Source organism: Seriola lalandi, unplaced genomic scaffold (genome assembly GCF_002814215.2).
Source record: "Seriola lalandi dorsalis isolate HSWRI2012SDOR001 ecotype SW California unplaced genomic scaffold, Sedor1 jcf7180002054553, whole genome shotgun sequence".
NCBI classification, from domain to species: Eukaryota; Metazoa; Chordata; class Actinopteri; order Carangiformes; family Carangidae; genus Seriola; species Seriola lalandi.
The window spans coordinates 1105351-1122966 of NW_019525106.1; the positions used below are offsets into that span (position 1 = coordinate 1105351).

Genomic DNA, 17616 nt, shown 5'->3' on the forward strand with positions numbered 1-17616 from the left:
CAGCTGCTTTAAATACATTTTAAAGACACAAATGCAAAACTACCCTTGAGAACATTGGGTAATATATTTCAGTTTGTATATTCGGTACATTTTCATGCAACAAGCACATTCAAAAAAAGTCGTGGCGTGGCAGTTGTTTTTTCACGTCAATCAACTTTTCGTTAACAAGAACTGGCACTGTTTTTTTTTTGTTTTTTTTAAATGTACCCTCCATGAGCTGGCCAGTGAAATGTCCTGTCAAACTGTCAGCTAAGCCTCAGGTTGAGACATCACGGTACACTGATTACATTCAAACCAGGTCAGATGGGCTTCAAGTAAATTAAGTCATCGCGCAGTGAGCCCTGCTCCAAAAAAAGGCAAATAAGCTTATACAAGATGTCTAGTTAGGGGGCCAGCTGCATGCTGACTGACTGACCTCATCTCATCACTGTAGACCCCTGAATGATCACACACGGGTGAGAACAGCCTTACGTCACCCTCTGTTCAACTATGGGTCACTGAGAGAGGGAGTGAGAGGAAATAGGTCACTTTGGTGATGATGGGCTTTGTAAAAAAAAAGAAGAAAAAAAAGAAAAAATCTAGTCAAACTCTGAGCAAACAAACACACACATACACGCACACACAGCTGCAGCTGGTTGGAGCAGGTGTGGCACTCCACAGTGGTCAACCAGGGTCACTACACTTCAAACACACCGTTCATCGGTTTGGTTGTTCTGTCTGTGTGGCTTGAAGCCATAAAGCAGCTTTGAAACACAGGACTTCCTAACACCTGCAAAGCCACAGCAGTGGAAGCCAACAGCAACAAAACAAAGTAGCTGCTGGCTGATGTTTTAATGGTCAAACTCTTTTGAGCTAAAGTAAATACCATGCCCCTGTTCTCTTTATACCCCTCTCCTCCTCCTCTAGTCCTCAGCAGGGTAACAAGGCTCAGAATAGTAGGTGTGTTAATTAGAGGATTACAGCCAAGACACTATAAATGACAGCCAGGCCTTTTTTATTGACTGCACATGTGTGCCCCGCTGTGACAGAAATAGGTGGGACTGTCACCCTGGGCACCCCCCCCCCCCTTGACATCTCTTAGATTTAGAGCGTGCTTTTATGGTAGAGGGCTTGTTACTGGGACGACACACAGTTACACATACACACACATAGAGACCAGCCAAAACAGACAGGGAGAGAAGTGGAGATGAGTATGAGATAGTGGTGTAAGACAGAAAGAAAGAAGGTGTGGAAAGGCCAAAGGGGCCTCGGAGACCAGAACAACATGGAACAGCCACTCCGAACGAGGTGCGTTGTGAATGATGCAAACAGCAATGGAGAACGAAGGTCGCTCATGTACAAGGAGTGAAAGTTAAGGCTTTTGGCTGTTGGGTCGATTAATGAGAGAAGACTTTATATAAGACATTACTTATAATCTGATCTACACAACTGCTGGGAAAACAAGGAAAGTCATGTTTGGATTCAAACTGCTTTTTATGGAGCATCTAGTTTTTTGTTTGTGAACTTGTTATACAAACATCCGAAATGATTATGTACGATGCACTGAAATAACAGGTGTGACCTGGAAGTTGTCTGATGTCTTCACTGTAAACACCCTTAAACTTTGCCTTCAAGTCTTCAACTTACTACACTTAATATTTACTTTATATCATACGTTTTGTACATTATTAACCTCATAATAATCCAATTCTAAATCAATTATACAATGATAAAATAAAGTTGACTGACTAAAGTTTTGTTTTTCATTCACTGACAACTGCAACCCGACAAACCTGATTAAACTCTTTCTAGCAGAGCTTCTCCAACCAAAGTCAAGAGCCATTTTTAGTTTTTCACAACACTTCACTGAACAGACATGGTACTGACATACTCATTTAAAAACGCTGTGGATTTCAGCTCCACCAGATGGTCATTAAACATCATGATTTTTTTTGATTGACTAATCATTTCATTGATAAAATGTGACATATTCAAATTACTAATTTTAGCCTTCCAACAGTTTTAAACCTGAAGACACTGAGTTTATTATCACAAAACAAAGACTATCCTCACAACTAAGCAGATAGAAATACATGTTTGCCCTTTTTGCTTGAAAAATAATTTACTTTATTAATCAATTACCAATATTGATGCTGAATAATATACATGAATATATATTTGTATAAATGCATATAAGTATAAGTGCATATAAATGTATGTACTCATTTGAGGCACCAGAACAGGTGACATATTTATGGTTCTGGTATCCACAGTTTTCAAGAAAATGCTATTTTCCTGATCACGTCAGTCTGAAATGACCAATGCAAACAATATTTCCTAAAAAAAAAAAAAATCAAACAAACAAAAAAAACTGTAGATATTTGCTATAAGTAAAATCCCCAAGGTAACTTTGCACTACCATCATAAAATAAATCAAATGTTTTTCGCGTAACATATTTCATCAGGGCCCATCCCTACTTCCCTCGCCAGTGAGACAGGCAGCGACAGGAGTGTCATCCTACACCGGAGATCATCTGTCAGGATATCACGGGAAAGAGAGACGTCATTCTCCGGATAGAGCAGGTTAGGCTGATGTAGACTGTGAGTTAATGTGTGTGTGAGTTCATCTTTGTGTGTGTGTGTGCGTGTGTGTGCTGTAACCATGTGTGAGGAGGATGAGCGATGGGTGAGATGAAGATAGAGAGGACATTACTGCGGCGGTTCAGGACCTGGTAGACAGTTGTTTACACCAATATGGGTAAACACAAGCATATGTGACCGTGCACAAGTGTTTATATCTTTGTACGTGCATGCGTATTGGAGTGTGTGCACACGTGCGCGTGCGTGCATGCGTGCGTGCATGCGTGCGTGTGTGTGTGTGTTGATAGTGCTGGTTGTCAGGGGATCAGTAACAAGGCTGCTCTTGCAGTGATGTAATGCCCACAGGAGAACACAGCTGCCATGCCTGGGGGGTGAGGTAGTCACAAGGGGAGAGAGAGGGGAGGATGGATGGAGCAATTGAGAGTGGGGGAGGCGCTGGAGGAGAGGAGAGGCGAGTAGGGGGTGATTAGGGGGGTGGGGGTGCTGGAAGGGAGAGGGGGTCATTTTAATCTGTAGGGAAATGGGAGCTGAAATGATGTGGTCATATTGCAAAGGGACATTAGTGGCGTGGTGGGAAATTTGTTTGTGTGTGTGTGTGTGTGTGTGTGTGTGTGTGTGTGTGTGGGTGTGTGTGTGTGTGTGTGTGTGTTTGTGTTTGTGTGTGTGTGTGTGTCTGTTATGCTATGGCTGAATATTGAACATCAATAGTTGATTTATTCCTTGATAAGATATTTCCTTTCCAAACTACGATTTCATTTATGCAGACTGTTTAACACTGATGCACTGAGCTGTGGTGTATTTTTTAATGGATAAAATTCAGTTATTGTGTTGCACTGATATCTGACTGATGTTCAAGTGAAGTTTCAATACTCTCTCCTAATACACGTGTCTTCCCTCCTACCTTTAACAGAACTTCCATCCTCCCCTCTGACCCCGATTTCCAGACAGATAACAGGAGCTTTGACAAGAGATAAGTTGAAGAAGAAAGGCAGAGTGGGTGAAGACGAGGAAGAAACCAGAGGAACATGGAGGGAAGTGCTTCTTACATGTAAAGATCAGGCAGGAGCGAGGTGTGTTGTGCTCATGCATGAGATAGTATCGTCTCTATCTGCGCTGCCTGAGGGGAGGCTTGCTTGCATCAGTCATGCAGCAGACCCCTTGCCCTGCAAACAACTTAACCCCCTGGAGGAGCTCAGCACTCAGGGCTACTGCACTGGTAAATCTGTCTCACTGGCAAGAAATTAGTTTACACCCAGAAATATATACACTCACTCAAGCACATACACAAAGACACCAAACACACACACACACACACAGACATGGACACACACACACACAAAGCGGAGAAGAGGGTAAGCTATCAAACACACCAAGGGGGGCTTTCAGGACCAGACGGGCCCTCATAAACCAGATGAACTACTTAAAAATCCCAGTTGGAGATGTTCAGCAGTGTGTGTGTGTTTGTATCTGTGGAGAAAAAGTGGGACTGTGAAGCTTCAATATGAAATGCTGCTGGCCACCACAGGCATGTGCCTACAGTGTGTTAGCCTGCATATATAAAGCTTGTGTGCATTCACTTTGTATAAGTGTAAGTGTGAGCATATAAAGAGAATGTTAATTTTAGCCCAGAGTGAGACAGCTCGCAGCTGTTTTCTGAGATTGTACATGAGTAATGTGTGTGTGTGTGTGTGTGTGTGCATGTGTGTGTGTGTGTGTGTGTGTGTGTGTGTGTGTGTGTGTAATAAAGGATAAATATTGTGTGTGCAGGAACCACGTGTATTGGTGTGCAGGAATGAAAAGATGAATAAGGTGTGTATGTGTGTAAAAAGAGTGAGTGCACACTGCTCTTGTCTGATTTCCCCAGAGGTGAGTTTGTCTACACAGGTTCGCTTGAGCAGAATGGATGGTTATTTCATTCTGAATGCTAATGGCTCGAGCTGGGATGCACAGGGTTTCATTGCAGCACTTGAAGGCAGGAACACACTGGAAACACTCCTCGCCTCTCTCACTGTCTCTCACACTTTGGCCAGTCTGACACACGCAGGGTAGCAGTGTAATAACGGCGCTGCTCTGTCAGAGAGGAGCTGACAGCGGATCAGCTTGTTTTTAATGAGCTTGTAACGCTGCGACATGCGGACTGACAGGCAGGTCTCAGATCAGTTCAGTGTTAATTAGCTCCTATCAGCACAGCAGGCAGGCTGACAGACACACTGTCCTCAGTGCTGGAAGCCACGCCATCTGGTCTTCTGTTAGTTACACACGCACACACGCACACACACACACACACACACACACACACACACACACACCTCAGTGTCTTGTCTACCTGTCTCACAATTAGCTCAGACTTAGTCTCAGACAGTGTTTCACTGTAATGTGGAGGGTGTCTGTCTGTGCCTGTGGCTGAGCAAAATGATCAGTTTCGCTTAATATTCTTTACACACCAACTTTTATCTCATCAGCACACACAGCATGAGTCATAGCACAATTTAAGGCATGAAATGTGTTTTTTAAATGTGTTGGTTTTTCCATTGTCTACAATGCATATGATATTAGTGCTTGAGGAAAGAATTATTATTTTCAAATCATTATTCTAAAAAACTGAAAGTATAATATTTCTGCTTAATTTCCAGTGAAATAACATCCAAAGTTTATGAAAAAGATTTTTGGAGATAAACGTATGCACATAAAAAAAACCCCAAAAAATACAGAAAAAAAACAGGCAAACAAAGCACATTACTGAACTTTTAGCCACTCAGCTGTGTCCTCTCACACACGGACATGCAGGAGAAGTAAGGCGCTGGACCCTGGTGACTGTATTTGGTTGTACAGGACATGGTGACAGCGGCTATCGCAACAACGGCGGTCAGGGTTGGCTTTCCTGCCATTACAGGCCACGGAGACTGTGTATGTGTATGTGTATGTGCGCGTGTTCGTGTTCGTGTGTGTGAATGTGTCACATCCACAACCCGACAGTGACATCACTCCGACAGCTACAGAAGAACAATAGAGAAGGAATGACGTGACGCTGGGAGAGGAACTGGGCAAGCTGTTTCTGTGTGTGCCCTGCCAACGCCTTCATTATGCTTTTAAAAGGATTTTTAAAGCTGGCTGTTGGACTTTTGACTTTTAAAATCCAAATAAACAAACACATGCTCAAGACATGCATTTGTATACATACATGCTGAGATCCCTAGGCGTCTCCCTCTTTCAGCTCAGGGAGCCTTGATGTCACTTTATCAGAAACAGGAAATAGTTACACAACAGGGGAAGTGGCCTCTCTGTAGGCTGCCTTCATCTATGCATGTGTGTATCTGGTTGTGTATGAGAGACTCTGTGAGTGTGTTTGTGTTTATGTGTGTGAAGAGGGGATGATCTCAGGGGGACCGGGAATGATCACAAACTGCTTCGCTCCTCAATCTGGGGCCTTGGGCCTGCCTGGAACTCCAAAATTAGCTTGTTGCTGTGGCGATGGAAAAATCTCCCGCCTTTATCAGGAAGCAGCGGCACCCCCAGAGGTTCAGCCCAAAAGTCTGCGTGTGGTCAGCATGTATTTACGGTAATAAGACCTCTGTTACAAGTCTGTGTACATACCAGGAAAAGTGTTAAACCGCCAAAGATTAAAAGTCTCTACTCTGCTACAGGCAACTAGTCCACTCCTCTGCCAGCGAGCCTGGAAAAGAAAATCCCCCCTGTCTTTTTTTGGAAAATAATTAGCAAACAGCACATTAAAATAGATTTTCTCATACTGTAACACACTTCAAATAGCTGCCAAGTAATACAACCTCATCCACATGGAGGTGATGCAGTCTAAATCTGATTAAAACAGCCATAAAAAAAAAAAAAAAATACAAAACCCCCCCCCAAAAAAACATGGCAACCAAATAGGTAAATAAGGAAGCAGCGCTACAGCATGCCAGAGATAAAGTGCATCAAAGACTGCAGCGATAAACAGGAATCCACCATTGTTCCAGGGAATGACGGTATGACAGGAGTGGCAGTGGGCAGTCCAAGCATGAATGGAATCTGGTGGAAGCAGGCCAGCTCTGAGTAGGATAAACTAGCATAATTGTTAGCTACTCCTTTCCCTTTTTCTTCTGCCTTTGGAAATTTCCACTCCACATGTGTGTCAGAGCCATCAGGATAAATGCTGCCGCGGTAAACTGATGGCGCAGCAACCAAACTACCGTGCCCTTGGCCCAAATTCACGGTGAGGTTCGAGTTATGAGGTGCTGAGGGGGTGGAGCACAGAGAAAGAGAGAAAAAAAATGGCTTGGGTTAGCACGCTGCTCAACTTCAGCTCCTGTTGACCTGATGTGTTGACACTGCCTAGGTAACAGTTTAAACAAACTATTTTTATTCCATGCTGGATGAATGCATGACAGGGGTGGGTTGGGATCTTCAAAAGCCCTCTAGATCAATTTCAAATGTAGCAGGAGCCAGAAGGTATGCACTGTGAATGGACTGTATACACAAAACAGCTTAAACAACTATGGTTGAGGTATTCAGGGCACTGTGGTACAAGCACCGTCCCACAGCATTTCTCCATGACATTTACTTATCATAAAACAGGCAAAGTGCATCTTGAAAGAAAATACATCAAAGGTTATTTTGCTTTTATGAATCATATTGTTGGTCTTTCACAGTTATTTGGATACTTTATCAACTTGATTGTGACATTCTAGATGAAAGTGTCACATTACACAAGGACATTTTCGGGGAACTATGCAATAGAACTAAGACTTTATTGTCTTTACATGATAGTGGTGATTTATGATCACTTAAGTAACAGTAAAATTTTACATCTTATGTGTTTGAGGACATAATAGTACATGTTGTTTGTTCAGTACCATTAGAAAAGAGCAAGAATGGCACTCACTTTGCACATAGTAGATCTAAGCTTAAATATCTTCTGAGTGTGTCTGTACTGTCGTCTGGAGCTCTAATCTTCATCTGCACTACTTGGAATTTTCACATCTCTCATATGCGTGCATCTGGGAGAAAATGTCATCCTCCTCCTTTGCATGCTAAAGTATGTATGTAAGACTGTATTTCATTTGTGTGTGTGTGTATGTGTGTGTGTGTGTGTGTGTGTGTGTGTGTGTGTGTGTGTGTGTGAGAAAGTGTGGCCCCTCAGAGTTACCGAGGGACTCTGGGTGATGGAGGAGAAGGGGAAGAGGAGCAGGAGGCAAGCAGAGCAGTGAGCTCACATCATGGTGGAAACATTTGGCAACGGCTCGCATAAACACACGCACAGACGCATAAACACACACACACATACACATCATACTGTGCACAGAGACACACACACAAACACTCACACACACGCACATACACACACACACGCTGGCCTGTTTTTGTTCTCCAGTTTTGAGGGAAAGAAGGGGAAAATGACATCAAGCTCATCATGTGAGGCCAATGAGACAGACGGGGGAGGGGGTGAGAACACTGGCAGAAACAGAACATTGTTACATAAAACTCGGTACAGGCCTCCTCTGGGCCCTGTTACCATATTATGTGTGTGTGTATGAGTGTGTGAGTCTGTCCATATGTGCATGCATTTGCTTGCTTGTCGGGGTGTGTGTGTGTGTGTGTGTGTGTGTGTGCAAATTAAGCATTTGCACAATACCTCATCAAGGTGTGAGGCTAAAAAGGGAGCTTATTAAATACCTGCAGAGTGACTGTTTGCAGAAAACAGAGCATTATGTCACTGTGCAGCTCCGAGGCTTCTCAAAGTCTGCAGCGACTTTTCAGAGCGGAGAGGTGATGTCATAGATATTTTTGTGGGCCATTTTCTTTGACCTTTGTGCTCCCTCAGTGCTGGCTGGGGTGGGGCGAATGTATGTGTGTGTGTGTGTGTGTGTGTGTGTATGTGTGAGTGTTTGTGTATCTACAAGCCAGGGTGAGAGCACCGAGGCCACTGGCGCCAGATGTGACGACCACAGGAGTCTGGGCTCTAAAAATAGAGCTCTGTTCTCAGCACCGTGAAACAGAAGAGAGGCAGAAGGAGGAGGAAGAGGACAGAGGGGGAAAGAGAGGAAGAAATTGGGGGGGGGGGTGGGGTAAAGGGGCTGAAGGAACGATGGAAGGAGGGATGGACAAGAAGGCGAGGTCACTGAGAATAATGTGTCAGATCTCCCCGGGGAAGGTGAGCTCACCTCCTAATGGCACCACTGGCTCCTTCTCAATGAAATCATTGATCTGCTGGAGCTCCCCACAGCGTAATGGAGAGAGGTCAGATGGGGGAGGAGGCAGAGGAGGGAAAAGGGGCAAGGAGGTGCAGAAAGGCAGGTTAGAAGGTTAAGCGATGCAGGAGAAGGAGATGGTCGAAAGAAGAAAGATGATGGATGGAGGAAGGGCGAGCATGGACCTCAGGCACACAACTATAATTAATGTGCAACCTCTCTGACCCGCACTGTGGCCAATCACAACACACCTGGAGCTAGAGAACAGTAAGTAAATAAATGTCAATCACACATTGTTTACACAGCTCGACTGATCGCACAGGTAGCTACAGTTTTATTTATGTTCCTGTCTAACCCTAAAAGGACTTGAGATGGCGCTGTCGGCAGCAACTCAAGATGCAGGTATGCAGGCAGCACCTTTGGGCATCGAACACATGCAGGAGATTCATGTAGAGAAAGTTTAGAAAAGCAACAAAGTGATGCTTTCTGCATGTTCAGCAGTTTCTGATCACATGAAATCAGTGATTTGTGTCTATCGGAGCATTGAGGACACACTCGAACTTTGCTGCTCTGCAGGTGTGCATGCAAGTGTGTGTGTTTGCCGGACTGGTTCAGGGGATGTAGAAACTTCCTGCTGGGCTCCACAAGGAGAAGAAACCATAAAGCAAGACTTTCAGCTCCGAGGAGACTGCACAGGTCAGCATGACGGCCTGTCTCACTGAATGAGCTCTTAGACCACACACACTCATGCATAGACATGAATAAAGGTAGCCAATTGAACGCTTACACACACACACACACACACACACACACACACACACACACACACACACACACACACACACACACACAGACATTCAGAATGAAACGAAGAGTATTACCTCATCTCCTCAATAGCTCTCCTCCTTCTGTTTTGTCTTTTTTCTTTTTCTCATACATGCACTCTCAAACATTGCCTCATGCGCGTGCACGCACTACTTCATATGCACATATTCATGCAGACATGCGCACAGACACACAAAAACATGCATACACACAAACACACACTGACACAAACAGACCTCCTTATGTAGCTCATTGGAATGTCTCTGTGAACGGCTGCATTGTGAGATTTGGCCTCCCACGATTACCTCACCTCTTCAGCTTCTCTCTGATACACATGCACACACGCACATGCACACACACACAGACAGATGTACACGCACACACACACACAGGGACCGCCGCCCCGTTGTATAACTGCACAGAAGAATGACACATAACTGAATTGACCTTTGTACCTCTGTCTGTACAGTCACACCCTAACCTGATCTCATCAAAGCCCCGGGGTACACAGCAGCTCCTGTGTGCATTCTGAGTGTGTGTGAGAGAAAAAGAGAGCGAGCAAAAAGAAATTGAGAGAGAGAGAGAGCGCGGCACCTTTCATCTCCTAATACCTCTCATCAGTGTGTCATCGTCATGTCTTTTCCTGTGTACTTTTGCATTGAGCTGGCAGGTTGACAGCGTGGGACTCAGAGTGCTAACCTGTGAAAACCAAAACTATGTCCCAGTTACATACGACATACAAATACTGCAGTACGCGTCATATATTTATCATTGTCGTATATTTTTCACTCATACAAGAAATGAGACAGAAATGAAACTGAGACTAAAGAAAGAGAGATGAAAACAGACTGAATAGTGTATTCTTTATTCTTTTCAGTGTCCATAAACTGTTTCTGCGCTTTAATTCTTTCCAGATGTGCACATCTGGGACAACACTGTCCAACGACCCCACAATTAAAGGTTACGTGAATTTAGTATGCATCATAACATCTTTGAGTGTACTTAATTTTGCCACTTTTCAGTGTGAATGCACAACATTATTCAAAACCTGGACTTTTAGTATGTAGTGAGGAATGTGAAACAGCTCAAATCTCACTAAGCCTGTTTAGCTGATGCACGAAAGGTGGAGGTCAGAGGTCACATCTATATACTTATCTATGTATCTGGATTACATTTTGTGGATAAATCATTTGACTGATGAACAACTACCTCCGCATTATTATCATTGTTATTATTTTCATTATCAGTTTGTCAGAAAATTGTGAAAAATGTCCTGCATACTTTCAAAACCCAAAGATGTTCTATTTACAATGACATAAAACAGAGACAAGCAGAAATTACTTACACAATAAACCAATTATCAAAATCTTTCCGTTGATTAAGAACTTGTTTCCGCATTATTAGTTAAAGTTAATTGTTGAGCGTAAGTGAAGTCACTTGAGTTCAGATGTCCTGATCATGCTGCCCTCCATCTCCTAGCGCAGAAAATCTAGTCACGTCCAGCACGTGCCTTCATCCCTCATCTCTATCTCATTTCCTTGTGTGTCCCTTTTTTCTCCTTTTGCTCTATCTCTTTGACCCAGTGGTGTGACGCTTTAGTAATCCCGCGAAAAACACTGGCAGATGGCACTGGGAAAGATTAGGAGCAGTCTCGCACATCTGCAAACTCCACACACACATATATACACAGACCCACATACAGATTGGATGATTACACACCTGCATGTCCCTACACCTTCATTTCCTCTTTTATACTGTTCTTTTTTCTTTTTTGCATTTGTTTTATTTCAGGCTTCTAACTTCTAGCTGTCAGGATTTACAGTACTTCGGCAAAATGTGTGTGCTATGAATAAAATGCGCTGTTATTTTTATCACCACCTCCTGTCCACTTGAAACTCTCATCCAACTCTCTCTCTTTTCATCTGTAGAACATGAGTACATATTCCACACTTCTCTTCTCTCTCTTTTCCTTTTTTGATTATTCTCTTTCTTTTCTGTCACCACAGCTTCCTCTGTTAAAACTAGAACATGAGGTTTGAATGCCAGCGTCAAACCGTTTCACCCTGGCAGGCGTACATCAAAGCTGACGTGACGCATGACAAAGCTACGCAACTGGCATCAGCTAACATACCACCTAGCTACACACTAGCAGGCAGTGTTGTCTTTGGTTTGGCTGTGTGCTGCAGCTTGGTGGGAAACACGCAAACTTTAGACCCACTGGGGAGGCAGCTGGCTCCAACCAAGTGATGTTCTCCTCCATATACACACTCACACGCACAAATACACATTACAAAAAGTCAGAACTCTGAAAAAGGCAAGACACATCAGCCTGAGCTCCAACTGGGTGAGATCATTGCTGTTGCAAAAAAAAAAAAAAATGGCTGTCCTCAGAGAGACATGTTTCTCACAAACACTCTCACACAGTCGATGAAGAAATAACCCAAACACATACAAGTGTACACAAGCATACACGCATAACCCACACACACATGCATTCATGTGCGCACATTAACATTTTCTAACTGCCACTACGTCACAACCAGTGTCAATATATATTTCAAACTAAACACAGGGTGAGAGGCATTCGCTGCCTGGATTGCTTGCCTCATTCACAAAAGCAATGGATCTATTGGGGCACGGTTCATTCTATGACATCATCTAAATGTAGGAAGTGGTGTGCGCTCTGAAACCTGACTTATTGATTATTAGTGAATGGAGAGAAACCTAAGAGGAGTCACCGATTGGTTTTGGATCAATATAGTCCCAGTACATGCAATTATGTGATGTAGCCTGTTATTTAAGCAGCTTATCTACCAATCTCCTATCAAGTAATTCTCTTAGTTTCAGCGAGGTTAAAGTAATTAAAAAATTAGCATTAAAATATGGAAAACATAAACCCACTTTTGAAATGTGTGTCTCTGCAAGATTGTGCCCTAATCTCTCTGTGGAAAGCCTCTGCATGAGTAACAGTTAAGGCAGAAAATCCTATTCCCCCAAGACAGCAAGCTCAGTAATTATTCTTTGATTCACCCTGTCCATCCCATTTATGGATTCTTTTCTTTTCATCTCGCTATCTGACTCTACCTCCTCACCCCTCCTGACCGCATTACCCCTCACTTGATTTGCAGCAATGTTACGGTGTGTGCATGTGCGTATGTGTGTGTGGTCTGCATGCGTGAGGCTGAAAATAATTCGTCAGTCAGATATGAAGTCATCGCAGGAATTATTAGCATCATAAATCAGAGGCTCTGTAGAGGGGCAGGCAGGGGGGAGAGGTGGAAAAGGGGGCGGTAGAGGGAGAGGGAGGGTAGAGGATGAAGGGAAGAGGAGAGATAGAGAGAGAGTGTGTGAGGAGGATTACTGTTTGCAATTTTAAAGTATCTTGAAACTTTAAGAATGTGAGAGGGGGAGTAAAGCCAATTAAAGCCAGGAATGAGGAGAAAGGCAGAGAAAAAGGAAGGAGGGAATAAAGAAGGGCCTCAACTAAGAATAATTTTAATCTATCCATTATCTTCTTGCCCATAAAATGTCAGAAAATAGTGAAACATGCCTGCCACAAAATTCAGATCACTTATTTTTCCTAACCAATAGTTTAAAACCCAAAGATATTCAATTTACAGGGTTACAAATATAGAAAAATCCTCATATGAGAAACAGGGACCAGAGAATACTTGCAATTCATGCTTGATAGATGACTTGACCAGTAAACTAATTGTTGTACATTCACTCATTATTTTCTAATCAGGATTACATCTTGTTAATCAAAATAATTTAAGCAGCAACTGTTCAAAAAAAAAAAAAGATTCCTGCCAACCATTTCCCCATCTCGTAACTCACTATCTCCCATCTCTAACTCTGTGAGAAACATGCAGATCCTGCAGCACTCATCCACATGATGCACGAACGCATGCTTGCATGTACACGCAATGTCCTCCATCTGCCCACCCATATACACGCATGCACACGTAAACATCAAGTATGCACAGACTGGCTGCTAGCTCCACTGACCCCAATAATACAACCACCCAAACAACAGCCAATGCCATTGGCTGAGTCCTTCTGGGGAATATTCTCTGCCACTGTTGTCGTGGAAACAGCAGAAAAGCAGGGACAAAAATGGATGAAAGGAAAAAAAGATTTCTCTTTTTTTCTCCTGAAGAAATGTAGCAGGAGTGAGCTGAGGAGACTGATAAAGAGGAAGCGGAGGTAATCGCTGACAAAGGGTCTTTCATTAAGAAGGGTATGATGTCTGATCAAAAAAGCTGGGGAGGAAAATCCTAGCTTTTAGTGTGTGTGTGTGTGTGTGTGTGTGTGTGTATGTGAGATACTGAACACGACTGTGTGTGTGCAATACAGTATGTTCGGGTGTGCCCAGCCTAAGCATGTGCTCAGTACATCTCTGTGACTGCAACTAATTGTGGAGCCTGGGTGCTTTGAGGTAATCCTCGGCATCTATGAATGACTCAGGAAAAAGCGCTAATCTCCCAGCGGAGGGGGAGAACTGAGAGGAGGAGAAGAAGAATGGGGATGTGGGGATGCGAAGAAGAGAGCAGAGATTTGCCCGAGCAGCATGCCTCTGCCGTCTTATTTCCAATCCTGACTGAGGCAGATTACGTTCTCCTTTCTTTGCTGACACATTTGGGGTGGATTCATTCGCCTCCACTGGTGGATGTGTGTGTAATGTCATCCCTGAAAAAGCTGCAGCCACTGCAATTGAGATGTTATTAACTCAACGAGGCTATTAACAGTCTTGCTGGGGCTCAATTATAAGTCTTAGTGTGCTTAGTGGACACTATGACAGGATAATAACTGTGGTAAATAAGGCCAGGGGATTGAAGTTAAGCTTCAGCTGTATTTCAGTGATGTTGGGTAAGAGAAAGACTGGAGTGAAGCTTAAGCATCAAAGAGTCACCAGAGAGGCTTTGCATCCAGGCTCTCTCTGCTACCTCCACGTGTACCTGTGAACCTGTGAAAGTCCGACTACTGCCAGTTAAGAAATGAGAAACAACTAGTATAACATGACTGGGGAGAAAAACACTTTGTTGTGCTCGTTAGTGACATCTGCTGACCAAACTGTGCTATGACAAGCTACTCCACTTAAAAAAGCACAGGGATGAGGTGACATATGCCTGCTTGCTGTTCAGTGAAGGAAGGGTAATGAATACAGAAACACAAAGAAATTTAGAAGCTGTTCCTCTTATATATCCTGCTCACACTGCATTCATCACGATCATGCTCAACACACACTAACATACCGGTGAGCAGGGACACTTTGTGGAAGGTGCCCTCCAACTTTCCCATGAGAATGTGCACAAAGCCGTCTTTGGACAGATGCCCTGCTTCTTTGGAACTCTGGTCATAAACCACCACTTCCTGCTTCCTGCCCAGCTCCACCTGCACAAAAGGATAAACAACAAGGAAGAGAATCAAGTTCAGCACTGTGTAAAATATAGCAAGCATTCAGCACCAACAAGAAAGACAGAGTTAGTTAATATGACTGGCATCTACATAGCATATTTGACAGTGTCATTAAGTGTATGTTTCATCAGAGATGCTTTGTCATGAGGAAACATCTTCTCTTGGCTGAGTGAGGTCATGCAACAACATTCTGACAATTAATGCTCGTGAGCTGCTGCGGCTGCGGCTGCCCTTATATACACCAGGAAGCAGCAACAAGGAAAAGAAAATGAACTCACAAACACAGCACTGGCAGTTGTGACAATAAACACTGGCTCTGTTGATGCCAGTGATGGCAACAGTAAGAAGGAGGAACTCGAGGTGATTCTAGAGTAAGTTATGAAGATGGGATGAATTATGCATGAAGGCTGAGTGTTGCACCGTGCAACTATGACTTTAATATTTACTGTGCAGGTACTGCTGAGAGGGTTATATGTTGTAACACGAGGTGATGTCAGTAAAATCATAAAAGCTGGCTACACCAATAAGGGTGTTGGTGTCCATCAATGCACCAGTGTGATGCTGTTTATGTCATTTTTGTCAGAAAGAAGATATGAGCATGCGCCAGTGTGATGAAGTGTGTGTATGTGTGTGTGTGTTTGCATGGGAGAGTATGAGCATGTGCTGGTGCACACACACCAACCAGGCTGTGTGTTGTTCCCCATGTTGTCAGGCAGGCTTTGGTCACATGACCATCAGGCAGCGCCTACTGCAGCTATGAATCACTGCATCATTGAACTGCCACTGGACAGGAGAGGAGAGAGAGGGGAGGAGGAATGGAGGGCGAGCGGAAAGGAGGGGGGGGGCAGAGATTGTGGGGGTAGTGGAGTAGCAGGGTAGGGGAAAGATGGAGAGGAGATGGGGAAAGATGCAAGGTGGAAATGAAGATGAAAAGGAGGAAGAGAAAACTGAGGCGAGGAAAAGGGTCATGTGGTGGAGGGGAAAATAGAAGATGGAGGGGGGCGAGGATGAGACAGAACTCCATTTCTTTGTTTACCTCAACATACAGAACACCATCCTTGTCTAAAACGTGCCATGAAACAGCCGCTAGCTTCAAGGCAAAATTGCACTTTCTCAAGTGCTTCCCAGCCCCTTCTTCACCCTGTGTGTGCTGAAAGGCACACTGGTGATGATAGCTCATGGTATACACAGCTACACAGTGTACATGGAGTGTGCCTGATTATGTTTCTGCTTACAGAGCAGCTGGAGCAGGGCGCCTTGGCAGACAGCCACGCAGGTGATCTGGACAGGACAAAGTCAGTCTGGTTAGAAGTAACACTGGTCCAATGAAACCCGGCTTAGCTGTGCCTGCCTGCATCAAACACCAACACTGACATTAAAGCGTGGAAAGCTGCGGCAGAAACTCTGATTTGTAGCATCAATCGAGAAAGATGCATGTCAATCCACATCTCTCTATCCCAAGGTTTGTCATTTCTCAACTGTTGACTGTATAATGCGGAGATACAATCAAATAAAACTGTACTAGTTAGTAGAGCCTGGTGGCTGTTAGCATGCATTTGTGGGCAACAGACATCCATGCCATGCTTATGTAAAATACAATGAGTGATTACCCCACTTTTTCTTGCTTTTAAATGTCAATAGCACACATTTATTTGTTATTTTTCCTACTTACATTTTAATCTTCTTGTCTCTTTCTTTGTTTTAAATGCCCTACACCTCCATCTTTACTAACCGTGGATAATTTTGGCTAATAATCCTAATGGGATCAGATCTAATTTGGGATCTTGGTCTCAATGCGTGAGGATTACATGCTTCGCATCCATGCACAAATGCACACACACATTTCTGTCAGCAAACAGTGCAAAATAAAGTTTCATTTCTAGGGTGAAAACATAAAATGAGTGCTGGAGTAAAAGTAGAATAGTTAATCAGTCTGTTACTCACTGTCGGACAAGCAGTGGTTAATGCATTCAGGTTTAACAAAACAGTGGGTCATTTATCCCTGCTTAACAATTTCATAACTTATGAAACGTATGTCATCTGTATATGCTGTCTATAAAACGACTCAGTATAAGAATTTTTCCTCACTCTGGAATTACTAACCAGCACTGCATTGAAGTTTATGGGGTTTATAATGAGGTGTTGATGTTATGTTACAACAAAACAGATGACTATTAAAATTCATCTGAAAAGAACCAAGTGAACAATTAAAATATTGTTTAATGTGGATTTTTCACAATCTCCACAGTGCACTTGGAAGATTCATTCAATGTTTCAGCCAGCAGGATGAAATTACACCTCCTCTCACCCCCTTTGAATGCACTTTCTGCGAGTTTGAAAGAAACAGCAGCTTATTATTAGCAGCCTATATTTAATATAGTGGATGAATGATAGTACAGACAGGAGGATATCAGCTATCCTTTACATTTTGTATGAACGATAAGCTACAGCTATACATCCTGCTCCGTATGTGATATGCATAGAGTTTGCTGCAGTGTTAGAGGTCAACGACCCAGGGGAGCATGGGGCTGGCTGTCAAGACTGCAGCAGTAGTACAGATCTCTCATCCCTCTGCAGTGCTACAGCATCACCACTATTACTACTGTAC

General features: G+C 43.5%; 1 protein-coding gene across 2 annotated transcripts in view; it reads right to left on the reverse strand.

The window, feature by feature from the left end:
* dusp8a (dual specificity phosphatase 8a) overlaps positions 1-17616 on the reverse strand; it is a 44137-nt gene that overhangs the window by 12844 nt on the left and 13677 nt on the right. For both annotated transcript variants that reach the window (XM_023415472.2, XM_023415471.2), the window contains exon 3: positions 14846-14984. In XM_023415472.2, coding sequence (XP_023271240.1) covers positions 14846-14984 — 139 coding nt within the window. The remainder of the gene's footprint in view (positions 1-14845; positions 14985-17616) is intronic.